Below are 27,895 nucleotides of genomic sequence, written 5' to 3'. Positions count from 1 at the left end.
CAGATGCAAGGCTCTGAGCTGGTGCCCGGGGCTCCGGCGCAGCGCGCTTTCCATCCGCCCCACGCCCCGCAGCAGAACCCCCTCAGCTACTTCCTGCACCCGCAGCAGCAGCAGAGCCACCACACGCAGGGGCAGCCCTGCAACCTGCCCGACCTGCCCGAGATGCAGCTGCCCTGAAGGTCTGTCCTGGGACACCACGAGGAGCACACGGCTGCAGGAGAGCCGCGGCAGAGCGCGGCGCCGCCGGCGCGCGGCACGGAGAGCTCGGGCTGCCCGGGGAGCTGGTGGCTGCAGGGGTGACCCTGGCAGGGCTGCATGGCTGCAAGGGCCCCGTTGGTTGGGATTTGCATGCAGCCAGCTCCAGCAGGCTGCTGTTCCAGCAGCGGGGTGTGCCCTGGGCCAGCCCTGGTGCCACTGGAAGGGGTGGCACGCTCGCTGCAGGGAGCTGAGGTGTGTCAGGCTGTCACGAAGCTCGGTTTGCAATGGAAAAAAAAAAAACTTTTCCATTCAGGACTTCAATGCTGAAAGTCACTGTGAATTTAAGCCCAGCATTTGGAGCACATAGACTGTACCAGTCCGCAGGACACCGTTGGATTACCGTGTACATAACTCGTTTTGCTGTAGTAGGTCCATTGTGAATTCTTTTTCCTTTTTCTATACCTCAGTCCCGCAGGTTTTTTTTCCAGGAGTTTGGATAATGCTGCTAATTTACATAACACCACTTTTGCCTGAATTTCTTACTGTTGTTATACCAGCTCACATCGCAGCTAGTACAATATTTGTCAAGTTTTATTTTTGGTTAACAAGTGAAGAAAAATTTGTATGGTTTTTAATCCCTGTAGCCAAATATTTTTCAGGTTACAGACAAAGAATCTTTACTCTTTTTTTTTTTTTTTTTTCCAAGTGAGGTAGTTGTATATGTTTCTATACATAAAAACAAACAAACATGCATAGAACAGCATATGACAGCAAACTTTGTGGTTTTGCTAGGTCATGTTTCAATTTGGCAAATCCAAAATGTATAATCACAACACACGATGTTACAAGCCCGTAGGGTCAGCAATAAATTGTATTTTTGTAAATTGTCACTTTTTAACTGTAAGTTTATATTCATGAATTGAAAAAACAGTTTATTCCTCAGTGGGTGTATAGTTAAGTGTCCCTACTGTTTTTTGTCTTTCCAAAGGAAAAACTAAAAAGTACATTTTTGAAGTGTTAGTAGCCGAGTACTAACTTTGGGCACTGTTAGAGCCCAAATGTAGATGGGTTTGGCCATTACTATAAACTTTGCAAGGCAGTGGGTGGTTAGGACCAGGACTAGCAGTAAAGCTCCAGCTGGCAGACAGAGCAAGGTTTAGAGAGGAGTTAATTCCTGATGTTTAGTTCCTAATGTCTGTTGAAACCAAGCCGAGAATGCTTGGTTTTGCCTTTTTTTTTTTTCTTTTTTTTTAAATGATGTTTTGGGGTGGTTTTTGTTTCCTTCTTTTCTTTCTGCAAGCCACTTTCTGGGCACTGCAGCAGCTGGCGTTCCTGGCATTCCTGGTGTTCCTGGTGTTCCTGGTGGAGCAGTTTTTGGCACAAGCAGCTGCCAGCAGCCCTGTGTCTCAAGAAAAGGGCACAGCAGGGCTCCTCCAGCCCTGGCACACCCAGGGCTGTGTCCCAGCAGCTCTTCCTGGGGAAGGGGATGGATTTTTGCTGTGCCACATTGCCCAGGGGATGTGGCAGGGGGAGGACAGGCTGCTGGGGCTGGGGTCAGCGTTCACAAGGCCCTGGGGTGCTTTGGGGTTTGGGGCAGGGCAGAGGTGGATCTGTGAATAAAAGCTGTGCCAAGCCCTGGCTGTCCATGGGTCCCCTCACTGCTGGCAGGGGGATTTGGAGCACCTGGGGCAATCTGGAGCTGAAATAAGAACACCTGGGGCTCTGCAGGTTTGTTCTGTAGTAAGGACCAGCACAGAGCCTTCAGGGTAAGGAAACTTTTGTTTTTAAAGCACTGTTAGTTTTAGGGTCTCCCTCTCCCCACTCTAAGGCAGCAGTGGTGCTCACGAGGACGTGGTGGGAAGGGGTTTTATTTTGGGGAGTTGGTTGTGGGATTTTTTTCCACCACAGCCTTGGCACATAACATTAGAGGGGAGGCAAACACACAGATCTGTGTTAGTGCCCCAGCACTGCACAGTTTGTGGCTCAGGGTGGCTGCCTGGAGGGAAAGGCTGTGATTTCCCTGGCTCCCCCATTAAACCTGCATCACCCCAGCTCATCCCCATGGCTGGTGTGCAGTGTCCCCTCAGCACAAACCCAGCACTGGCATCAAATGGATCCCACAGGTGCTGGTGGTTGCTCAGGGGCTTGAGGGGGGTATTTATTTATTTAACAGGGCTTGGCAGGGAGGCAGCAGAGGCAGAGCAGTTTTCTGGCATTGCTGTGGCTTTGACAGTGAATCCAAAAAAGAAATAAATAAATAGGGTTGGGAAGGGGTTCTGGGGGAGGTGGGTGCAGCCCTGGGCACTGCCCTGCTGATGGGGGGCACAGCCCCTGCTCCCAGCCCCTCCCAGAGGAGCACAGGAGCTTGGTGAGGATGTTTACATGTTAGCTCAGCCTTGCTAAAAGCAGAGACCTAAAAATGCACTTTATCACGAGCCCCCCAAATTCTGAGAGCCCCCCCAGTGGTCAGCCTGGCTGCTGGGTGGGGGCTGCACAGTCCCAGGCACTCCCTCACGGGCAGTGAGGGAAAAAATCTCATTTTCTCAACACCTTCCAAAAGACAAAATCCCACCCACCCTTTCTGGGGCTTGCTTGGTCTTTGTTCAGCTTGCCTCCAACCAGGGGCAAGGCTGAATCAGGGCCAGGGGGGGGTTTTGCCTTATTATTCTCACTCTCCAAAAAAATCAGACGGGATTAAAAAATTCTCTTTATTCAGGTTGATTTGTATTTGTTTACCTCGGTGTTAGCCATGACCTGTGCTTTTATGACTCTTTTGGAATTGAGGGTTGCTGGGGGGTTTGGTTCATGCCCCCACAGCCACCTACAAGAAAACAGAAGTGTGATGTGGTGAGGAGCAGAGGGCAGGGACGTGATCAGGTTGGCCTCCAGTGTTGGTGTTGACCTATCAGTCATAAATATTCTGAGGTTTTTTAGTACACAAGTACCTATATACTATAATTATATATAGATATACGTGGGTTTAATATACATGTATATGTATGCAGATGTATATCTATATAGAAATAGATATAGGCCACACAATTCCAGACCTCTGAAAACACAGGCAGCTTTAAATAATAAAGTCTTGCACTTTTAGCATATTTGTACATATAAGCTAAAGCCTGGTGGGTATAATCAGGCTGATTTGACAAATATAATGAGAAGTTATTGTATATATTGTATACAGTCCATGCAAGAAAAGAAAAGAAGAAAAAGTCTAGAATTGAGTATAAATCTTGGTTTATTTTATATGATGTTGAATATAAATACATTTATAAATGTTACTATTCTTAAAAGTATTTTGTAATGGGAAAAAGTAAGTGTCTTATGAAGATGAACAGTAAAGATTTTATTCTTGTTTTAAATCTATGTCCCTGCACAGCTCCATTGAATGGGAGCCCATGCATTTTGACAAGCTTTAAACAGATTGTACATAGTATTTAAAAAAAATTATGAAGAAATAAAATAATACTTGTAGGACCTCTTACACACTATGTACTCTTGTTATTCCCTGGGTGGTGTGGGTCTGTTAGGGATCAGAGTTAGCTGAGAGTCCATTTTCTTCACGTGAGAAAAGCCAATTCTTTATTCACTTTATTTTATAAAGTTTTCACAGACCTCGTGTGCAGCACCTATTGGCTGGGAGTTTTCTCACCACTTCATTTTTTGGTCAGAAGGTGATTTGTGTTTACGTGTTTTTCTGGTTGTTTATATTTTTCCTTTATGGGTTCTGATGGAACAGATCTTATTGTTTAAACAGATGCACTTATTTTCCAGCCAAAAATAGGTTGTTGTGTTACAGAACCTTTCATACCAAGATTGTTTTTGCATGGGAACTTGCAAATTGCTTGACTACTCTTAGAAGAGGTGACAGGCTACCTATTTAATCAGGCCTGATTTTATGAGGCCTTTCTTTTATAATTTTTCTGTCACAGTCTCTATTTTTCCTCCACTTTTAGGAGGCTGCTGTCCCACCAGGGGCTTTGGCTTGCTCCTTGTTTTACTTTGGCTTTAATTTGACCAACACTCTTGAAGGAACTTTTGCAGCAGGCCATCCCAGGAAATAATAGTGCCTCCAACACAGGTTTGTTTTTTTTTCTTAAGGGAAATAATATTTTATTTAACACCTCATCTGTCTTACAACACATTGTATAAAAGCCAATCTGTCAACACAAACGTGTGCTGCCATATTGGTAAAGTGACAAAGCTATAGCAAAAAAGACAAAATAGCCTATTTTTCTGGAAACAAATCTGAATATTTCCTTCTGGTTTAGTCCAGATAACAACAGCAATCACAATCAAGAATCTTGTATGGTACAAGTGGATGAGAAACTTCTGATAAAATCAACACACAGTTATTTTTTTAGTCACTATGGTAGCAAAGTTTTCTAAAATTACATTGTTATTATTCAGCCATTAGAGTGATGAACACGTGGCTTGTTTTAGGAATGGATGGAAACAAAAAGTGATTTTTCTGTATCACATGGCAGCAGCCACTTCATTTATTTCCTATGTCTGAACCTGAAAATAAAGGCAAAAAAGTTCATGGAGACTTCCAGAAAAAAGTAACACAGGTGAGTGAAGTGACACAACAGAATTCTTTTAGCCAAGCTGCTCCCTGTTTGTGAGCACCCTCAGGGGGTGTGATGGGAGCCTTTTAAAGTTAAACCAACTTTAAAAAGCAGCACAGCACAGGGATCTCTGTCCCTGACCGGGGAAGGCTTTGAAGTTCCCTCTTCAGGAGTGAAGGAAGGGAACGAGCTGCTGTTGCTCCAGCTCTGCCAGTGCCAGCTAAACTGCTGTTTATTTTTTGTTGATTTTTTAGCCAGCCTGTCTGGAATAGGGATTGAAGGAGCTGGAATAGCAAAGGGAAGGAAAGAAGCTGGACAAAGCTCCAGAGTTCCTGTGTCACAAGCAGAGCCCAACTTAAATTATGATGAGATAGCTCAGCAAACATAGCTCTGGGTTCACTCCCTGGAAATCCCTTGCTACATCTGCATTTCCCCAGGTAATCAGCCCTTGATCCAGAGGTTCCAAAAGGAAGAACCTATTGGAAGTGACCTCACTCCACCCTCCATCCTGCTGACACTGGGTGCCTGGGCACTGGGACTCATCTTCCTGGATCAGCCTGCAGGTGTATTACAGGAACAATTTAAAGACACCACCCTTTTTGGGGAAAAATATAAACAAATTTAAAAAATAAAAAAAAAATTAAAAAAAAAAAAAATCCATGCAGTTAATGCAAGTTGGGGTTCCCCTACATATCCTAACTTCTCGCCTTAAATCTATTTTGATGCATTTATGCTCTTTTTACACAGATATGACACTGACAAGAGCTCCTGCCCAGCTGGCAAAGGCTCTGCAGTCTCTGGGGTGGGCACTGCTAGAAAAGGGTGTTGTACAAACCGAGCACCTTTTTACAACCAGGTAACAACAGAGGGTTGTTGTACTTTGCAAGTTCCTTCACCTTGTTCTGCACTTAGATCACATCTTGGCTCTCAGTCAAAAAAGTCTTTAAGACTTTCATATCTCTGTTACGTTGATTAGCAAATAGTGCACAGCTTTGATTACTTGATGACATAAACAGGATCTCTCATAAACCTACAAAAGGTTTTGGTATGGGCAGTGTATCTGTTCTCATGAGGCTGCAATAATTTCATCATGGCTATCTGCAGAATTACTGAGCAAACCTTACCTGGGCACATCCTGGACTAGAAAAACATCATCTGCTTGGTATTTCTAAACAACTTTGTTTAGAAATTAATTTAGAAAATGTTTTGAGAAAGTAATTCAGTGTGGCCCTATCCATATCCACATAAATGGATACATTTGTTTTTATATTTTATACATAAAAATACAAATCAGGACTATATTGTATTGTATCAACTGCAATTACTTTGAGAAGGTTTCTGAAAAAAGCTTCCTCATCTTCCACATATATGATCTGGCTTTTGGACTTCTTCAGTAAAACTTTACTTTATTAATACTTGAGAGTATTGAGGAGAGTGTAAGACATAATTCATAGATTTACCACCAACCGCAATGATGGCATTTCTCAAAGTTCCTGTAACACAAGTCAGAAATTTGTTTTATTCTTCATTCACACTTGTATTGCAAGAAAAGCAATACCATCCCCACTCTGCTTCTTTAAAAAAATATGCACAGTATAAAAATAATGCTGCTCTGCAGAGAAAGATTGTCATACAGGCTTTTAAAAACAGACATTTTAAACTAATTTAACACAGACTCCCCCCTTATGTTGCTGTTGTTCAAATACAAGCTCTTACCCTCCTTCTCTGAATGCTTTCTAGCACCAGCTACCAAAGATTCAAGGTCCACATTTCTCTGCTTTTACACTGGCAGAGCTTTCCTCCACAGGATTTCTACTAGATCATATTTTATATAATAAAAATTTCAAGTCAGATTCAAGGGGATTTTCTTGTTGCCTTGAATCCTGACAGATGGAAAATATTACAGCAGCAATAATCTGGAGTGCTATAGAAAAGCAACAGTAATTACTGGGTTGAGATACAGACAGCAGATAAAGAAGCAACAGCAACCTGTCCCTAAGCAGCTCAACAGTCAACACTCAGCTACAGATGGCCTTTGCTTGGGCTTTCCAAACCTTGATTTTAAACAATCAATATTATTTGTTGCTCTGTTCTTAGTCCTCACCCTGCTTTGACCCCAGTCCACAAGCAATTTGGAAATAACTAATTAATGTGGAAGACAACCTCCAAGCTGTTGACACTCCTTTAAAATTGAAAATGGGAAAAAGTCATTTCTTTTATCACAATAAAAGAAAGAACCTGGAGAACACATACTCTAACAAATCATTCAGACAGGTTTGCAACAGATACACATCCAGGATCTCCAAGCAATGCTGCATGTTTTAATCACATGGTAAAGACAGTTATTATTCAGTCCTTTTTTTTGGAGTGAAACTTATGAACAATGCAAGAAAGTGACTGTGCTTCAAACTATTTTTATTTACATCACATACCAGTAATCTGATACTTAAAGCTAATTCTTCAAACTTCATTCCCTATGTCAACACCAGACTTGATTTCCATAGTTACAGCCTTCATTTGTAAGCACTTTATGTGATTAATTCAGAGTCAAATGTAAAGAAAATTACACTCTGGTTCTTGCTTTAAGCTGTAAATTTTTAGCACTCTCTATTTTAGCTTTTATGTCATGAGGCTTTTCAAAAAATCTCACTAAGGCTGGCTCATTTAATAAGGACGCCAGAATCTGTTCAAAGGCAAAAGACCATTCATGGTTCCCTTCCAAACCTCTGCTGCCTTCAGTCTGCTCAGAGCTTTCCTCCTGCCTCTCTTTGGCCACTCCAGGCCCCTTTTCTGTGACAGCACCTGGATTTTTGTCAGGGGACAGGGGCCTCTGCAGCCTCCTGCCCAGCTCCTCCATTTTCAGCAGGAGCCCGGTGACCACCGCGATCGCCCGGTACAGCAGCTCCTCCTCGGGGTCCCCGTGGAACAGGTTGTAGAGAGTTTTTGAGAACTGGATGAACTGAGACTACAGAGAGATGCAGAGGAGAGAGTTCAGGGAGCAGCAACACCACTGTCCTGTTTCAGTTCCTGCTGTGTTCTCAGCCTGGCACACGCTGCAGCTGCTCTAATGGCAGCACGGAGGAGCCCTGAGAAACCCCCAAAGTCCCTCTCTTGATACATCACAGCCCTTCAAAAAGCCAAATCTAATGTTCTGAAGATGTGAAATTAAAGAGATCCTAGAAATCCTTTAGAAATATTGTAGCAGGATTTAAAGGGTAAATTTTCACAACAAAATAGACTTAAATAAGACCCAAACAGTTTACCTGATTCATTCTTGGCAAATCCTTGACGTTTTCTTCTTTTTTAAGAAGTTCATCTTGCCATTGCTTCAGATATGTCTGAATATCAACCTTCCCCTTCCCTTTTTGAAGGGGAAGAATTGGAAAAAAGAAAAAAAAAAGTGAACAAACAAGAACTAAGAGCTTCCCATGAGGGATGATAAGCAAAAGAACTGGCAAGAACTGGCATCTTCAAAGTCATTTCTTCTCAAGAGTGGTGGGGCCAAGGACTGCACAGGACCAGAGTTCACTTTTGCCCTTTTGCTCCCATGACTGCATTTTTATCAGAGGACAGAATGGTAGCAGCACACTAAGGTTGATGTTACCTAATTTGTAACCACACACTTTCCCAGCTCTACTCCCCCAAAAGACAACAGTTACCAAATGTGTCACCAGGATTCTTTTACCTTTTTCTGGGCTGCTCTTCAAGGAATCACTCTCAAGATTATCCCCAACAGATGAAACTACAAAAAGGAAAAAAAAAATTATTTATTTCACAAAAGAGGACCAATGTTCAATTCCCTTATCAAAAAATCCTTCCATAAGGGGCAAGAACCTCAATGTTCTCAGCACAGATTAGCTCAAGAAGAAACCATATGGTAAAATCTTCATACTTTCTATAAAAATAAAAGCCACTGTAAGGTAGACCACAAATGAAACTGCTATCAGTTAAATAATCTTTATAATGTTCATGGTTCACAGCTTGAAGAGCAGCAGAAACAGTACCTTTATATTGTCTACTTTGGGCAGATTTTAAAAACCAAAAAGGGATCTGTCTTCCCTATAAAAATCCCACAGCTTTCAAGAATATTTGAAACAGATTATTTTATCAACTCCATAAATTTACTAAACCTTTTTCAGCTCACTTGGTCTAAAATGAAAGCAAAGAATTTTGAAACACTTGTTTATGTGCCTCAAAGTAAGTATGGATTTGGTATTTTAATTCTTGAGGCAGAAAATACCATTCCTTTATGCCCAGGATGCAAAAATGAAACAGCCATCACTTCAACACCACAACAGGCTGACTAAAATGCTGAAAAATGCCAACCAAATACACTCCCCTATTTCCATGTAAACACCCTTTGAACTCAAGATGAGCTATCCACAAATTCTGCACAACTTTATTAAACTGGAACTATCTACAGGAGATCTTCACAAGGGATTCTGTTAACAGGGACATGATTTACTGGATTTACTCATTTTCAGAAGAAAGCTCCCCATTTTTCACAGGATAGATTCCTTTTAGTATTCTGCAGGCAAAACCTCACACTCTGGAGCTCACCGCTGAGTTGGCTGAAGTGGATCAGTTCTTCTTTTGAAAGATCATCCCCTTTGGAAGGGCTTAGAGATTCCACTTCAGTAAAAGCTGAAATAAATGATTTAATAAAGTGGGTTCATGGTGCCCAGGCAAAAACCAGAGACAGCTGCCCCCCAAATGCCACTGATTCTCACTTACCTGGAGGGATGTGCAACTTAAAAAGAAGCTTGAGTTTGTCAGTGAAGCTTCCATTGTACATTGTATCTGTTAGGGGAAAATACAGTCTATTCAACTGGACCAAACTTTAAAACACTCAACCTAAACAAATACAACCCAGGGAGGCTGGAACTGGACATGTGCCCTCTCTTCCAGGGAGTATAATGAGCTATGAAGCTTAAGGAAAGCACTGTCAGCTGTAGGGGTTAGCCTACACTGATGGAAGAACACTAACAATGTTTTAGATTTACTAAAATAAAACCACAGTACCAAAGAAATACAGCACTGACATCTCAGCATTTCCCTTAAATTTTTGTTTCTTGAACAATACCACTTTGAAAACAAGATGAAAGGAGCAGAGCAGTGAGGCAAGGAAACTTCTCAGTTCCCCACAGGTATAAGGCATTGGTCATCCTGCACAATCTGTGTATAAGATGATTTAGTACAAAGATTCATCATAAACCAAACAGGCTGGGCAATGAGATCAGACCACTCCTAATTTTTGGATATTTTGATGGCCAAGCCATATTTAAATTTAATCTCCAAGAGGGAATTATTCTCTCTATAATAAAAATCACAGTTTGACCCTGTGTTAAGAGACGAAGTCTCCTTAACTTTTTGTACAGTGTGTGGAAGGTGATACACCCCAGGAGCCTGGTGAATGTTATATAACATTAACTCATGTTATATTTTGTTGCCATACCAAGAACACAGGCAAATTGTTTGAAGTTTATAAGGCAGTTGGAGCTCTCATCCATCAGTCGGAATGCCCACAGGGCCAGGGAGTCTCTGTTGGCACAGTGTGCCCAGGGGCTGAGGAGGTGGCACAGCACCCTGAACTGCTGGCAGTCGATGCGGTACTGCTCGAGGTAGGGCAGGCTGGCGTCGTGGTGCTGCAGGACAGGACTGCCCACACTCCAGTAACAGGAGAGGAAATGCTCCCTCTGCAAAGAAAACATGGAATATTAGGGTTTAAAAACAACACACTCCAGTAACAGGAGAGGAAATGCTCCCTCTGCAAAGAAAACATGGAATATTAGGGTTTAAAAACAACACACTCCAGTAACAGGAGAGGAAATGCTCCTTCTGCAACGCAAAAACAGAATATCAGGGGTTAGGAAACAACACAACCCAGTAACAGGAGAGGAAATGCTCCCTCTGCAAAGCAAAAATGGAATATTGGAGTTTAGGAAACAACACACTCCAGTAACAGGAGAGGAAATGCTCCTTCTGCAAAGCAAAGATTGAATATTAGGGTTTAGAAAAACAACAAGTCTCTCTAGGGGAAAGATGTGAGGAGTTAACTATAATCAGTAGTACTGCTGGCATGTAAAACATAAAGTCCAACCTTTTTCTCTATTTATTCAAACCATTTCAAAGTCTACTGTTAAGTTGGCTGTTTAGTAAGTGAGGAAAATGGCACATTACCTTGAATAATTCATAAAGCTCTTCAAGATCACTAGGGCTGAATTTTACTTCCTGAGACACAACACGTAGCTGAAACAAAATTAAGAAAAATTTAATTAATGTGTCTTCCCTCTTTGGAATAAGCCCATAGAATAAAATTATGGGAGACTTAATATTACATTAATTATTTGCATATTCCAGGTTTTGGCATGTTACAGTTAGAAGTAGGAATAGCACTTCTTTTAAAAAGTAATCAGAAGATTATAGATGAAAATAAATAATTTCTCAAAAAAACCAAAAAAACAAACAAAAACAAAAACAAAAAACAAAAAACAACAACAACAAAAAAACACACACAAAAAAAACCCAAAAAACAAAACAAACAAACAAACAAAAAAATACCAAAAAAATAACCCCAAAAAACAAACAAACAACAAACAAACAAAAAAAACCTTTAGGGACATGGAGTCTACACTATGAAACCCAGGAGATAAAACTCAATTATTTGTAACAACGTAACACACAGCTTCCTTTAAATGGGCAAATGCATGTCCAGCTCTCAAAAGTGAAGCTGAATCCTCATTTTTTTAAATTGAAAAAAAAATTGTTCACAGCTTTTAAAAAACAAAGTTTGCTATAAGACCAGCTTCAAACTTCACAATATATATTTTGTAAAATGAAATACAACAATATCATCTTAGCATAACCACCAGCATTTAGTTTCTGTTGCTACAAGCCACATTTACTACAGAAAGAAGCACTGGGTGGTGGACAGACCAGTATTATCATCAAGTATTGGAAATGAGCCACTGAAGAAAACAGAAAATAAAGGGAGCTCCTCACAACCTCCACCTTCATTGAGCAGTCTGAATTGAAAGGATGAGATAGGAGAGCTGCCACATTACCAGACATTCACACAAAACACAGATAAAAAGCAACCCTGAATGCACCACAACCTCTTCAGTGCTGCTTCCTGCAGTAAAAATGCAGGTGCTTAATTGTTTTTTTGCATCGTGCTCCATGCCTCTAAGAGAAAAGTATTAACATCAGCACACAGAAATATAGGTCAGGCTGTTCCAATCCACACAGAGTGTGAGAGATGTGCCAGAATTCAGAGGTGTTGGCAGTGGTGTCACTGTAATGAGAGCAGAAGGTCACGCTGTGATTTACAGCCTGAAAACATCACAGGCCAAGCCTCAGCTAACAGACACCCTGCAGACACGAGGGCATTCAGTATAAAATCATATATTTGGCCCTGGAAACTGCAGCTCTTCTCAGAACCTTCCAAAAGGGAATGAATTTCGTCAGGGAGAAGGCTGAAACTCTTCCAAGTCACTCACCACGTTCTGCTTGGTTGTGGCTTCCAAGGTCTGGATGACAAAAAGCCTGTTCCTGCAGCGCAGGCTCTCCACATCCTCATAGCGAATATCACCGTACCTCTGAGAAGAAAAGCACCTTCATTCTGTGCAATCAGCTCCTGGGACACACATCTAAACAAGTATTTTTGTCTTTCTTGCATCTAAGCACAACACAGGCATGGACACAAAGGAAGATCACAGAAACTCTGAGGAAAAAATAATTTATTACAGCACTAGCATTCTCCTAAATGAGCGTAACTTTTTAAAAAGTCCCTATTAAAGTCCCTATTTTAAAAAAGTCCCATTCACTTAAACTCATTTCTCTCATGAACACCTGTAGACAGCTTCTCATATACATTGTTATATCAAAAGTTACCAGTATCTGCAATGTGCAGTAATTAGTCTCAAATTAGTATACCACAAAGGCTCTTTCTGCTGTATTTTGCCATTTAATTAACATACTAATAACATGAATGAGGGATGGTAATACACGACCTGTGATGAGTCTTGGGAACTCCCCTCAGGACAGATTGAAAAGCATCTTTCTGGCAGTTCAAAACCCAAAGCAACAGAAAAGCAAACTGTAAGGTTTTCAGTGAGGCTCCACAAAATGCAGAGCCAAATTTCCTACCAATCCAGACAAATTTTCTACCCTAGTTTATACAATGCAATTGCACTGTTTAATTGTTTAATTACCACTGCAGGGGATGCAAAAGCAGGCCCAAAGGGACACCTACTTCATTTGAGTCTCGGATGAGATCAGTGATGTCCACTTTGGGGTGGTCGCTCTTTGTGTCGCTGAGGCTGGAGCCCTGCTGCACAGCTGGAGGTAAAGGACTGTCTTTGTTAGTGACACTGTCAAAAAATCTGCACAAAGCAAACACATGAGAAATCAGCAGGAACCAGTTTGTACAATCGAACAATAACATTGGCATCTACTGAAGAAAAAGCGTGCAGAGAATGGGAGAAAAAACAAGAATTTCAGAGCCAGTAGCACAAATGTGCTCTAACAGTAACAAAGATACACAAACATGGGAACGGCCCACCCAGAGAAGCTTGTAGAGTTTCTAGCCTTAGGAGTTTTTAAGACTGAGCTTATGTGATCTAATGCTAGCAGAAATTCCTTTTTGAGTGGGAAATTAAACAAGACTCTTTCCAAGGTCCCTTCCACTTGGCACTGCTCTGGTTTTCTAATCCATATAGCAAGGTTGTACTAACTGGGACAGGGAAAAAGGCTTGTCCTGAACTGTGAACAAGACAATCTTAATTCCCCCAGGTGTATAAGCCAATGCCTGATCTTATCATACCTGCTTATCACACCTACATAACCAACCTAAATAGAGCCAGTGGGGAGGCCAGATTTTACAATAAACACCAGACTGCATGGTCTCATAATAAAAACTACATTTTCCTCAATAATTCTGTAGCTTCTACCTCATTCAAACATGCAACATATAAAAGCCTCACTAAACAGAAATTCTTATTATCAGTTATTAACAGTCATTACTCATTAACTCCTACAGCACAGTTATTTTGCTGTTCTAATACTCCATGATACACAACCACAGCATCAACAAGAGAATTTAGTTAGTGAAGCAAAAACTGTACAAGTTTTGTTTGCAGTACGTCAGTTTAAACTATTAATTAAAAAAAAGTGTGCTAATTAAAAAATTAGCACACTTCACTTGCTAATACAGAACATATCTTGTCATATAGACATCTTGCCATGATTGAACTCATTATATTTTTTTAATCTTGCTTCTGGTTTAAACCATTAATAGCAGAGGATTCAGCAGCCTAAACTATAAAAACTAAGCTGAAGAACTTGCTGCCTTTAAGTTGATGCCTGAACTGTCTGGAACAGTCATAATGTGCTTTAGATCATCTCATCAAGGCAAGTTGCCTTCTATACATGATACAAATTCAAGGTGAAAAGTACATTGCTTTTCTTTAAAGTTCACAAAACAGTTATAGTTTTAGAAGAATTTGTATATAGGATGGGATTTTCAGAGAATCGAGGCCCACTTTCTGGCCATCTCTTCCAGAATTTCAGCCTGAGATGAACTCTAACTCCTTTGAAGCCTTTGGAAGTCTTGGCTAGATGTCTTCTCAGCTACCTCAGAATGACTTATCTATATGCAATTATATCAGCTGCTCTGCAGTCTGAAAGAGTAACAGCTACATTAATACCTGTTGAGAACAGTGACTGCTTCTGCATCATCCTTACAAGTGAGCAACTTCTCCATGTTGTATTCCAGCACTGCAAGGCCCAGCTGCAAGATTGCCTTTATTCCATCATAGAAGAAACAGTCCACCACATTGACTGCACTTTCAATTGGCAGCACACTGATAAAAAGGGTAAGGAACCAGGAGAGAGAGACCGAGGAGAAAAAAGTCATGTCCGTCATGTGGTCTGTCAACTGAGGCAGGTGAACCCTGATGAGCTCCTCAAACACTGCCTGATCTACCAAGGCACCTGCAGGGAAAGGATAACAAAACCACCACCCAGATCTTAGCACAGAGCAGCACCAGAGACCTTCCAAACACCTCCCAGAGCAGCAGCCACAAACAAAGCTCCTGTCCTAGTGCAGCTTTGTGGTCCCAGCACACACAGGCCCACGGAGGCGTCGGCTCCTTCCCCATGCTGGAAGCTCTCCATGCACGGGGCCAGAGCCTGGGGCATGCCTGGAGTGTGCTGGACCTTGGTGAGTGCATGGCTGCCTCCAGTGACTCTCCTGGCAGCCAATACAGTCCCTCTGCAACGAGAGAGAAACTTCACACCCCATTTTCTAACATGTACACCTGTAAGAACTGCATATGAGATCAAAGTCCAAGTGTGGACCTGAAGTAACTCCTGCTCCTTTATCTAAACTGGCTAAGTTTCAAATCAATAGTATGAACTGCAGTTATAACTCCAAAAGAACAGTATAATACTTTAACTGACTATTTCCTGAGTAGTTATGCCTAGAATTCTGACAATATCTGAAAATCACATCCATGCCTATTTAAGGAGGAGTCATGGGATGTTCTCTGTATCCTCCATTTTCTACTCCACAAAACAGAAACAAATGCAATGGTTGCTCTCCACTGGTCAGTTCTCCAGCTCATTCCTTACATTTATTCTTAATGAACAACCATTGACATTCAGTATTTTTAATGAATAACCATTGGCATTCAATTCAAGACAGATAAAAAAGCAGATGGATGTTACCAATGATGCGGCGATTGAAATAATCAGGGAGCATCCTTTCACACACAGCAACCAAAAGCCAGAATGCTTCCTCCTCTTTAGCATACAGCAGAAGCACTGATGTCAGAATATTCATTGCCTGCAACATTCAAACAGGAAATATTTAAGAGAAAAGATGGTGAAAACACAACTGGTATTATTTCTTAGAATTTCTATTTCTGAAAGCACTTTACAGCACATTTTTAAAGTGCTGGGATCACCTACAGCCATATCCAGGACAAGAGTTTTATTTCTATGTTATTAAATACAGAACAGAGTATCTAAAGTACATAAAAATATTTTAAGTGCTGTATGTTTTGTTAGAACGCAAATGCATATATGAAGTGGACATGACAGCATTTATAAACTAATTCAAGTACAATGTAAAAACTCATTTTATAAGCAAATAAGCAAAGTAAGTGAACCACTAAGCAAGAAATTATTCCACATTTCTGTGACAGATTTTATGAGGTGCTACCATGAGCTAATATTTCAACAACCTCAAAACACTCTCAAAATTGCTATACCTGACAATATCCAATTTGTGGATTCCTGAATGCATAAGCTGTGAGAACTCTCCTGAGGGCAGAAATCCCTGTATCGCTTTGAAAAGCAGGATGCTCAGGCAAGGAGCGACGTAAATCTCGTTCAATCTCGTCAGTGGCCAAAGTGCAGGTTCCTAAGGACTTCTCCACCAGCTCAGTGTAATAACCAGGGTTGGATGCCATATCATTTACAGCACCTGCCAAAACATTGCATTCCACATATTAGAGGACAGTAAAGCAGTCATTTGATTGTTTGTATAAAATTCCTGGTGAATACTGAGGTACCTCATGAATCTCCAGATATTACTGATGTGTCAGAGTAATCCTACTGAAATTAATGGAATCACTCAGCAATGAAAATTGCCAATGATGGCTCTCAAAATGAACCAATTATACTTGTTATGCAGTACCTGAGAAGAGCAGCCAGAGCTCTCCTCTTAATGCCTCTGGGATGCCTCTTACGACGAGGTCTCGAGTCTTCTTTGTTCGAAACATGCTGACCCCGTGGCCCCGCTCTGCAAACAGGATGTTCCACGACTGCTCCTTCATTTTTTCCTTCAGCTACAAAACGTAGAAGATAACAAGAAGATTAAGTATACTGGTAGATCTTCCTCAGGTTTCAGGGATCAAAAGTAAATTTTGCTCCCGGTTATATTCATATAAACTGGGAACTGCAGCGTTGGCGTCCACATTGATGTGTGAAATGAGCACCGAAGCAAATCAGAGCACAAATTTAGCATAAAATGCCACCTCATACATGACCTACTATTCCTTAAAGTATGTTTATACAAGATGAGACAGAAGGCAGATCTAATCCAGTATCCCATCTGACAGAAACCAACGCCTGCCACAGCACAGGAGGGTCAAACAGACATTTCTCTGAAGCAGGGCAATTGTTGATCAGGTGCTCCAGGGCTGAGACAGGGTGAATGTCACCACTACAATTTCTGTGCATGCAGTACTCAAATTTAACACTGTTATAGCAATTAGAGGTGCTGAAAGGAAAAGGAGGTTTTGTTCACTTTTGTTCAACATGCTATAATAAGTAGGATTTAAAAATCCGGATTCCCTTTTGTCCTGCCCAAAGGGACAGGTATTTCTAATTAATAATTATTATTTTCTGGTATTTCTAATATAAATAATTACATATCTTAATTTAGTCAGTTCTGCTGGAAGATTCATTTTGAAATAAAACCTGTCTTCTTGCATGTACTATCGAGAAGCAAAAATTGGATGTTCTGCTGCAAAAACAACTACATAAATATTCTCCAGAGCATAATTTTGTTAGACAGTGGTGCAGAAGAAGGAAACAAGGAAGAAGTTAAGTCAGTTTCTTAGAACATTCTCCTTGCTCCCAGAGAGTTTATAGTGACTTCGTATCTTGAAAATTCAGATGGAAATGCAACATGTTCAATATCATAAAACAAACAGCCAACTCTTCCCTGAGGGGTGGAAGAGCAGGAGAAATTACCTCCATGAAGATAAGGCATATCATTATTAAACAAGATGAGCAGAAAATTGAATGGAGCTATGAAAAAGCACCCTGTGGACTCCAAATACAGAAAATGCAGATGAAAGAAGACTGGCAAAGCCTCCGAGGACATCAGCAGCCTGGCTGGAATTCATTTTGATATACTTCACTCCTTCCTAATTCAATTCCAAGAACTGTTGGCCACTTTATCCCTTACCATTTTAGAGTCAAGGTTCTCAGCATCCTGAGGATGGTAGACAGTCATCAGTGCTTCTGTACTGACAGTTTTGCTGTTATCTCTCTGGCCCATCTTTGACTGTCCTGCACCAAAATCCTTTGGAGTATCAGCAGCAGAACCAGCTGCAACCTTGAAAAAAATTTAACAGTGGTACTCATAAATAACAAAGAATCCTCCAAGAAGCAGCACTGATATCAGAAAATCATTGTTCGTTATATTAAGTTACAGGTGCCAGATACAGACTTCTAAAATAAATTAAAAACTGCAGTCCCTGCTCTGCAGAGCTGGGCTTTCAGGAGGCTGCGCTTGGAAAAAAAAAAGCCATCTCTCAAGCAAAAAACAATGTTATGAAAGGACAAATATTCGTCATGAGAACTGAGAATATGAGGATAGGGAGGCCTGACCATCCATCACCACAAAAAGAAAGACCCATTCATATAGTGAGCTATATAGAAAACCTGAGAGCACTTAAAACCCAGCATATTACAGCTGGAGTTGTTTTTCAAAACCTGATGAAAAACAAGGAAAAAGAACCCGAACTGGAATGCATTCACAGTAGCACCATTGTCCAACTCATTCTCTTTCACATGGGCAGTTATTTATTTTTCCAAACCTTAAAACCAGAGGTACATGACTTACTCCTATGAACAAATTCTAATAAATGAGAATTGCCAGAGCAGTTACCTCAGTGCTCACGATGTGTTGTGGACTCGCAGTTGCTTTGCATTTCATTCTGAGCTTTGCCACGAGCAGTTCAAAATCCCTCACCTCTGTGAAACGAAAAGCTGTTTTCCCCTTGGTACTAATGCTGACTCCTCTGCTGGCTGCATCTGCTTTATCCACCCCTGTGACCTACAGAACCAAGGACACATCAATTAAGCAAGGAATTTTACCTGCTTAAGCAAGGAATTTTACCTGCTTACTTATAAAAGAGAAAACCTGTTAAGAACACGTGTAAATGAAATGGTGTATGAAGAACACAAGCAGACTAGGTAACACAGTTATAAGCTGAAAGCTCAATTGCCTGTAGCTATTTTAGCAAAAGGCACTAAGTATTATGGAACAGATTTTTGACAGAATACCAGAAATCTTCAAAAAGGTTTTTCCAGCTGTGAGAGCTCAGCTTATTTGAAAATCTTGTCTCCTTTTACCTGCTGAAGCAGTTGCTTTTTTTCCTTACCATCCAAAAGCAGAGAAAACATGACTTTTGTAAGTAATCAAATGAAACAAGTTTTACAAGACTGAATTTCCACTGAGAATACCCTGTCAAAACAGCTGTCATAACACATGACAGCTAGAGCTGACTTTAATTGCCATGATGGAACAGCTACAGATTAGAGCAGCTACAACAGTTTAATCATGCAAGTTCAAGCGTGACAATCATGAGAATCTAGACTGACTGGCATTGCTGATATATTCATGTTGTTAAAGGCAAAGAATAAAAAATCAATGAGCAGACTGTTAGAGGTAAAAAAGGAAAGACCACTGAAATGAGGTAACTGCAGTTCTGTAGAACAAACAGTGAGGGTCTGACTGAGTCCATAAGAATAAATTCAGAGCCAGCTCCTTTAACACAGCCTCTCATGTTCTGGAAGCCTCTACTGTTTGCAGCACTATTTATAGATAATCAAATAAATTGGTTTATGTAGGTGGGGAACACCAAGGGTACTGCTGGAATTAGTACAGCTCACCCCCTGTGTCAGGTATCTTACATTAGGCAGTGTGTATACAGAGCATGTAAAGCAATTACAGAGCAATTATAGAACCTGGTTTATTTGTGGGCTATTGTAAAATGTGTCTGGTGTGGATGAAGAGTTTTTAACACTGGAAGACCAAAACGTGGCAATGTCCCAGATCACATGAAGTCAAGACAGGAATGAAGAGAGCTGGCTGGTTTTTAATCCCACAAGTTATTCTGCAGTCTGCTACAGTACTCCATAGAAATTCCAAAGCTGTGTCCTCTGCTATATGGTCTTTACTCTGCCCTTACAGCCTGTTGATATTATTGCTACTGGCTCACTTGACAACTGGATTTTCCTACAGACTTTTGAACAGACAGCACTGCTCAACTGCTGCAAAAAAGAGCTAAAAAACACAGCAGCATGAATATTAATCTCCAAAATCCCCTATCCACTACAGTTCTTTACTTCTTACCTTGAGAATGTCTCATTAACTCACCCACAAGTACTAAGCAAAAGCTTTTTCATTTAATAAAAAGAAGTATCAAAAAATTTGGATTCTGTACCAAGCTACAGAAATAAGAGTAAATAGAAAAGGGCAAGAAGACAGAGAAACAAATCTGAAACATGAAAGCAGTTCCAGAAACCTACAAAGAGAATTACTACATGTAATACCCAGGTAGAGGGAAATACATGACATCACATAAAATAAGAAGATTCTAATGAAAATCTGCTAAACTGGCATTAAACTACACAAGGGCAAAACTGCTGATATAACTGATTTGTATCTTGCATTACCTCTCTCAGTGGAATGATGACACTGCACAGGCTGCCATCCTGGCTAGCAAAGCAGATGTAGTTTTCTGAAATGCACATTTTCCCATGGGTGTTATAATGACTGAAAGGAACCCACAAGAAGCACTCATGAACTTCCTTCAAGGACTCTTCTTTAGGCAGTCTGAAGAATGCACTAAACTGCTCACTGTGGGCATGGCTCTCCAGGCCTCTGCATTAAGAACAAAACACATAGGTAGAAAAGAGAAAAAAAAATTAAATTAGTTTTAAATGTCTTTACAAATACGAAAGTCAAAAATATCTTGGGAAAAGACAAAACTCCATGCTCTCCTCTCCCAGAATCTGTGGCATCAATCTGGACGGTTCAATGTTCAATATTTAAATGTGTCACTAAACAAGACCAGATTCAATAATGTTCTTACACAGCTGAGCACTACAGGGCCTACAGGTAGTGCAGAAAAAATACGAATAGCATAATGTGCTCTGTTTCCCCACATATCAGAATAATCCATTTAAAACTAGAACACGTTTTGGCTTGACAGAGGGTTAATTAGCTAGAAATGTAGCACGTGCTGTAAACATCATAGGCTAATTTTTTAAAAATTAATAAATTAATTTTTAATTTAATAATTAATAAATAACTGCAGCCAGAAACAGTATTTTTGTTGTAGAAGCAGTATCCCTCTCCAGCTGAGGAATCAAAGGAAAAGGAAGGAGTTTAACCTTTCAAAATTCAAACTAATATAAACCTTTTAGTTAGAAGACCAGCACTGAAGATTTGATCACCTCCTGCCTTCATAGAGACTTCAGATCCTGCCAAGTAACAACAAATCACAATGCCTCACATGGCTTTGCTCCAACATTTTAATGAGACACTTGGTTAAGAAAATATCAGCTTTGCTGATATTTATTATTTCCTTGAGACAAGGATTCTCTTCCTCTTTGCCTAAGGAAACACTGGGCCCAGAACACATAAATCAGAAGCAATTACAAGCATTACCTCTTGGTGATCTGCAGAGGATCATGAAGGACTGGATCATTCTCAAATGTCTCCTTGTCAAAAAGCCTCCTAACTGCATAGTTTGCCAGCTGCTCCATGAGAAGGAATGTTTCACTAATGTGCAAAAACATGGAAAAATAATGATCTTCCCCATGGGAGCACACATGAATGCTCTCTGTTAGGATCACATTGGAAGTTTTCTCGAGTTTTGATATTTCATCCCAGGAGATGATAAGTTTTACTGAAAATAAAAATGTAAGGATATGTGAGACAATATCTGTTTGTATTAAAAAAGAAATGCAGCAGTAGCAGCACTAAAAAAATATAATTACACAACATAGTCAAATGATAACATACTTGGAAAGGACTACAAACTAATAAGCATAAAATGCATTCTCTTCATATTCCCTAAAAATTAATTCCATTAGAAAGAATTTTTTAGAAAAACGTTAAAACACACACCATGTATGACAACACAAATTTACATCACCTTTTCCTTGCTCTTATGTGAAACTGTAGCAAGAAAACACCATCATACAAGCCAACCCCTTCAACAGCTCACCAACAGGGCTTCTTAAATTAAATCCATCATTTTCTGACATGTAGAGGAGCTGTGCCTTTCAGCTATGGCATTTCTCAATACAGATCAAAACCAGCTTTGAAAGGATCCTATTTTCTGTATGTTTTCCATTTTTCACATAAATGCTGTTACAGTACACACTATTAGGGGCATTTGTTTGGGCATTTCAAAGTAATGTTACACAGGGGAAAAAAGAGTTATGTGCAATTATCTCCAGTGTGTAGTGCAGCTATGTGAAATATTAAGCCTGTGTGTGAAGAAATAACTGTAACCCTCATAGAGTTAATAATGCAGCATGAACTAAAGATGATGGACAACTTTTAGCTACTTCTGGAGGTCTGCCTTCTCTCTGAAGCTTGAATTAAGGAAATATAATAATGGGTATTGTGTAGTTTGTTACACAAATGTATGCATTTCCATAAATTATGTTGGCAGCTTCTGCTCATCTCTGTTGACAACTGCTCACATTACTCCCTTAGCACACAGGAAGAATTCCTCCTAATCTGAAAGAGGAGCAGTGAAGCATGAAGGGACACAGCACCAAGGCTCACTCACCTTCTGCTCCAAGCAAAAAGGAGTAAAAGCTGAGGAAGTTGGTACTGAGATAGAGCCACCCTTGACAGGGCACTCTGCCTTTCCAATAACTGCATGAGTAGTAGGTAATCAACTTCTCCTGCTCTGGTAATCCAAAACACTTCTCAAACTTCATAAGACCTTCACGAAACTTCTCAGGATCGTCTTCTTTTACAAAAGAATCTTTTCCCTCTTCAGCAATCAAACCCTACAACAAAAAGTCACATTACTTTATGCATGTGTCCATGTGTTGTCATAGATGCACCTGCATGCACACAGCAGTGTTCTAAGTTTGAGAAGGGGAAAAATAGTCTGAAGATCAAATCATAAGTCACAAATGAAATGTGCTATTTCAGACTCATCCACCAGGTCTCCCACACAGCTTAGGCAAGACACACATTCCTGTGTCTCCTTTTCTGAAACAGACATATTTTCCTCACTTAATCCCAAGAGTTCCTGGGCTAAATATTTAGCATATATAGAATGAACAAAAATAGACCATATGCTTCCCAGGCACTGTTAAAATTATTGTGAAATAATTTATCAACAGTTTTAGATCACTGTCTAAAGGCATCTGATGTATCATTTACCAAGTGGAGTTTATGTCAAGCAACCTTACTTAGCTGTGGTGCAGAGAAACAGAAACAATGGCACAGTCACATACTACTGAGTTAGAATATGCAGAATTACAATGCTGTCCTTGAATATTCTACAGAGGACGTATTATTCATGTTCAGTTAAAGGAAAAAAAATACTTAGCTTTTCCCAATTATGCCTCTTACTTACTCTTATCTTTCCCTGGACAAAGCTTGTAATGTCTTCATTTGAATCAAATACTGATAAAGTCTTCATAACATTGTGTTCTAACCACTCCCAGTGTTCTGTTATTTCTTCTCTGCTGGATCCTATTGAAAAAGAAAGTATTACTTTAAATTAGGACAGACTTCAATCATTTCATTAAAACTATTAATCAAGAGAATACTTGGCAAATTCCCGAGTCACAGAGTAATTTAGATACACGAGACAAAAATCACAAGTCTTAAATTTCTTGTTACCTCTTGTGAACACTGGAAATAAATTCAGTGTACATGAAACACTGCTGTGTTTTTATCTTTCAAGTCCTTTATGCAGCTCTATTTCTGGCCTTTAAATCCAAAAGCATCTCAGCTTTGTCAACATTATGTGGCTCAGTGCTGAAACCTGAGCTGGACTGACAGCTCCTTTCTCTCAGCAGCACCTCCCCAACACGGACAGCACAGCAGAACTGCAACACCCCCAGTTTAACCAGCCAGAACTTGGGAAATGTGAGACCAAACCCATGAGGAGCAGCAGGAAATTAAATCTGTGCCTTTGATACCCTCAGCTTTGATCACAGGCCCACAACAGTTTCCAGAGCAGAACTTCAGGACTAGAGCCTGCAAATTCCCTAACACGTGTGAGGATGTGAAGCGAATATTTCTGTAACCAGGGAGGCAGCAAGGACTGAGATGCCACGAGTGAAACTGCAGGGTGTCAGTAAATTCAGCACAGAGTCAGTGCTTTTAGTGACTCCCATCAGATGCTGAGGGACAGGAGAGTGGAAGAACTTACACAGGTTTGAATAAAGGCCTTCTAGAATATAAATTAATTGGCAGCTTCATCCTCCACAAGAATGCTTACCAATCAAAGCAGGCAGTGAGATCACGTTCTATTGACACCCTCAAGCAAGAACACACCTTGAATAATTGCTTTTTTCTCAGCTTAATTTGTAAAGGGTAATTAACCAACTTTCAATGGACTCCACAGAATTAATGTGGCCCTGTGAATGAATAGGAATTGCTCTAAATATAGTTAAATAGTCAGACTGCATTACACTGGGTGGATTTGCAACAACACTTAACAAATTATATGAAGAGTAATTAACATAGCAATTACATCACAGAAGTAATTATTTTTCTCAGACTACACGTGTAGATCAATTATTTGAGTCACAATGGGAATCAGAGCCACAGAGGTGACTCAGGAATAATGAAACTTTTTGTAATTGTTTAAATGGTTTAGGAGCACTGTTCCAGACCTTTAATATGTAATAGCAGGAACAAAGTGTCATCCCTTCAATTTCTTCACAGAAGAAACAATCTAACATAATTTGGACAATTATATTATGTAGCTTTCTGTTGTAAAGCATATCTATGCAGCACAAAATCTATTTAAATTCAGTCCTAAAATGAAGATTACCCTTTGTATTTTCTCAAGGCCTGACCTGATGGCAATAGAACTCCCCAGAGTACACTTCCAACATACATATTTAAGTACTTTTTGATAGCCTGTCACCAGCTCTGACATCTTCAGAAGCAGCCCTGAAATGTTATTTATTGCCAATTCACAAACCATTCAAATTCTTTAAGGCTGCCCTTTTAAAGTGACATGCAATTACATTAAATTAAAGCTACAAGAACAAATCTGTATTTACTTTTCCATTCCCTATTGATTAATAATGCAATATGAGAAAGAGAAGTTATAGTATAGGAGCATCAGATATGAGGAAGAATTCAGCTCTGACCACAACTGTGAACCTGCATGTTTTAACATGCAAAGACAAAGTAAACACAAATATTAGGATAAGCATCTATTGTTATTCCTACCTACAGCACACTTTGGAATAAGCTGACCCTAGGAATCCACCCTGAACTGTGTCAAGTTATCTTTGCACCCTACAAAAGCAAAGATTGTGCCTCTGTCACTGCAACAGTGCCTAAAGGCTGTGGTACCTGAAGGACTCCTGCAGAAAGCAGGCAACCAGAAGGTGTAACAGGAAGAGTCCACAGATCTATTCTGTAAAACCAGAACCACACTCTGCTGTCCAGCTGAGGCTTGCAAATATTTTGAACCATTCAGAGGCCACAAGAATGAGTAATGACGTGAGAGGATTAGGCTAGAAATGGATGGCACAGTCTGCAGCCTCCTTTCCCACACAGTACATACCACAGGCAATGGACCAGTACACCTGCGAGTCCGGGGTCTGGTGCAGGATGCGGAACGGGGCGACCTTCGACGTCGAGTCCAGCACTGCATCCAGTGTTCCCACCAGGAGACCTGTCGTGTCCAAGAAAATGTACACAGCACAGTGAAACTCACGTTTTGAAATGCACACTCCCCGCTGATTTGTTTCTTGGGGAACAGGAATGCTGCCCAAGTAAGGACTAATGAGCTCTGAGAAAATAAGAAGCACAGTCAAGGGGAGCATGAAGTGTTCCCAGAGGAACTTCTTTGGGATGGGATATTTTGATCCAGTAAAAGCCATGAGGCACAAACGAGGGTGAAGAGGTTTCTTGAGATGACCCCATTTCCCATGGAAATGGCAGTCATGCAGTATGTGAAACCAGAGCAGAACCAGAAATCTATCAGTCCTAGCCTTCAATAAGCACAAGTCCATGGAGCACCATTCAGCATCTGTGTCCTTAGGGGAGCTCTAAAACAAAGAGAATGAAGTGTAAATCTAAGCAGGTACACACCTGCAGGGAGGGAGGCAAGGCTGAGCACAACCAGCACAAGGCATTTCTGTAGCTGTTTACAAGTTATCCACACAACCAAACTCAGAAGTGTGGTGTGTGTGCACACAAGCCACAACAGCTCCCTGTGTCATCTACACATTACAAACTGCTCCTGCCCCCATCAGTCCAGAGGGGTCATACGAACAAATCCACCTGCAGGCTTCATTCTGTTCCTAGGACAGCACCAGGATTCCCAGCCTTCCTTCAGATAAGTACCTCTGTTGACATCTATCCTTGGCTCCTTTGTCTGTACTTTTCTCCAGGTACTTCCTCAAAACTTCCCTCCTTAAAGCCTGTTTTACCAACTGTACTCCTGTATTTTTGGGAATCCTTTGTCATGAGTGCTACTCAAACCCTGCAGCACCGCCCATCTTTCTTTCCACTCCTGTTTTGAGGCATTGTCCCGTTCTTCCCTTGTGACTCGCTCTTGCATTTCTTCCTCCCTCCTCCTCTCCTGGCTCCCAGTCACCTCCAGCCTTGTCTCACCAGCTGGAAAACGCTCTTCAGGAGAACAGCATTGTACTGGGACATTTGGGACGATTTCATAACACAGCAGCTGTGCTTCACTTTTTCCTAAAGGAAGTGCTAATTTTCTCAAGTGACGTGCAGCAATAACAAATTAAGCCCGAGCAGAGCAAATCATGCTGGCTTATACCTAGGAGGTTTGAATATTTCCAAACCTGCAAACACAAATGTAATTGCATTTTTATGCACCTGTCTCGTTAATCTTTCTTAATCACAATTTTAATTCAAGAACATCTCACTCCTTTTGTTTCTGCCCAGGGAAAAACATAACTTGCACAGAAGAATCTACAAAAAAAGTTACAGAAGTAAAATGTGCAATGCCACATCAAAAAAGCATCTTACAGCATCTCTCCCATCCAAGTGTTCTTCCCATGCTGTCAACAGCCACCAAGGACAGGAGAGCAGTGACAGAAGCCTCACCTCCATCAAAACCCAGAGGGCACCTGCAGAGCCCTGCTGTCTACCCAGCTGTAAGCAAGCACTTGGAAATGCCTGAGCAAGAGTTCATCTCAAGCAGCCCCAGATGCACGCAGGAAAAGCGATTTGGAAATGAGCATCTTGCCAAAGCAACACAGATCAGTCCTTCTTCAGACGTGTCCACTTCCACCAAGCTGTGCTGGACTCCGCTGGAGCAGAGGCTCTCCAGCCCGTGCCGAGGTGATCCAGAGTCACCTGGAATCCACACAGCTCCCCGGGGATCCAGAGTCACCTCGAATCCACACAGCTCCCCGGGGATTCAGAGTCACCTCGAATCCACACAGCTCCCCGGGGATTCAGAGTCACCTCGAATCCACGCAGATCCCCGGGGATCCAGAGTCACCTCGAATCCACACAGCTCCCCGGGGATCCAGAGTCACCTCGAATCCACACAGCTCCCCGGGGATCCAGAGTCACCTCGAATCCACACAGCTCCCCCGGGATCCAGAGTCACCTCGAATCCACGCAGCTCCCCGGGGATCCAGAGTCACCTCGAATCCACACAGCTCCCGGGGATCCAGAGCACCAGCCGCCCCCAACCCTGCCGGGTGCCCGTCCCCGCCGGACTCTGCTGCCCCTAGGGCCGCGCTACCCAGGGTAAGGAAGGCGAGAATAGCCCCGTGAGAAGCCCAGGAAGGTCCGGGGCTGCAGAACTCGAGCAGGTCCCCTGCCCACCGCTCTGGCTGGGGGTCCCGGGGCCGACAGACCCCCGTCTTCCCGCTCCAGCCCTGGCCCGACCCCACGGGGACAGTACCTGCCAGCCCGCCTCCGCCCTCCTCGCCATAGCCCCGCCGCCTCTGCAGCACGAAGTACTGGTTGGAGCGCTCCTGCACCCACAGCTTGAGGGCATTTTTCAGCAGCACCTCCTCGGGCTTCAGCCACATCGCGCGGCCCCTGACGGCAGAGCGCTGCCAGCGCCGTGCCCGCCCCGCGCTCGCAGCTGCGGTGCCAGGCAGGGCAGGGA

General features: G+C 41.5%; 2 protein-coding genes across 8 annotated transcripts in view; one reads left to right on the top strand and one right to left on the bottom strand.

Moving 5' to 3' along the window:
• PASD1 (PAS domain containing repressor 1) overlaps nucleotides 1-3,685 on the top strand; it is a 50,233-nt gene extending 46,548 nt beyond the window's left edge. For all 6 annotated transcript variants that reach the window (XM_063416841.1, XM_063416842.1, XM_063416844.1 and 3 more), the window contains one exon: nucleotides 4-3,685. In XM_063416841.1, coding sequence (XP_063272911.1) covers nucleotides 4-177 — 174 coding nt within the window. In that variant the 3' untranslated portion in view covers nucleotides 178-3,685. The remainder of the gene's footprint in view (nucleotides 1-3) is intronic.
• On the bottom strand, nucleotides 1,081-27,895 carry TBC1D8B (TBC1 domain family member 8B). 2 transcript variants are annotated; one of them, XM_063416838.1, is made up of 21 exons: nucleotides 27,686-27,894; nucleotides 25,361-25,471; nucleotides 23,183-23,301; nucleotides 22,379-22,604; nucleotides 21,244-21,484; nucleotides 20,247-20,454; nucleotides 18,454-18,621; nucleotides 17,749-17,898; nucleotides 16,471-16,621; nucleotides 16,043-16,257; nucleotides 15,498-15,615; nucleotides 14,477-14,762; nucleotides 13,024-13,153; nucleotides 12,269-12,367; nucleotides 10,950-11,018; nucleotides 10,225-10,465; nucleotides 9,504-9,569; nucleotides 9,330-9,413; nucleotides 8,455-8,511; nucleotides 8,033-8,130; nucleotides 1,081-7,734 (listed from the first exon to the last, which is right to left on the bottom strand). In XM_063416838.1, the coding sequence occupies exons 1-21, from the start codon at nucleotides 27,813-27,815 to the stop codon at nucleotides 7,333-7,335; spliced, it is 3,369 nt and encodes a 1,122-aa protein (XP_063272908.1). In that variant the 5' UTR covers nucleotides 27,816-27,894; the 3' UTR covers nucleotides 1,081-7,332. The 2 variants fall into 2 exon arrangements, with proteins under 2 accessions (XP_063272908.1, XP_063272909.1); XM_063416839.1 differs by lacking the exons at nucleotides 1,081-7,734; nucleotides 8,033-8,130; nucleotides 8,455-8,511; ... (1 more) ...; nucleotides 9,504-9,569; nucleotides 10,225-10,465 and adding an exon at nucleotides 10,614-10,679 and having other exon boundaries at nucleotides 27,686-27,895.

This window comes from Prinia subflava, chromosome 20 (genome assembly GCF_021018805.1).
Source record: "Prinia subflava isolate CZ2003 ecotype Zambia chromosome 20, Cam_Psub_1.2, whole genome shotgun sequence".
NCBI classification, from domain to species: Eukaryota; Metazoa; Chordata; class Aves; order Passeriformes; family Cisticolidae; genus Prinia; species Prinia subflava.
Note: the sequence above shows the minus strand (reverse complement) of the source record. Positions and strands in the feature narration are given on the sequence as shown.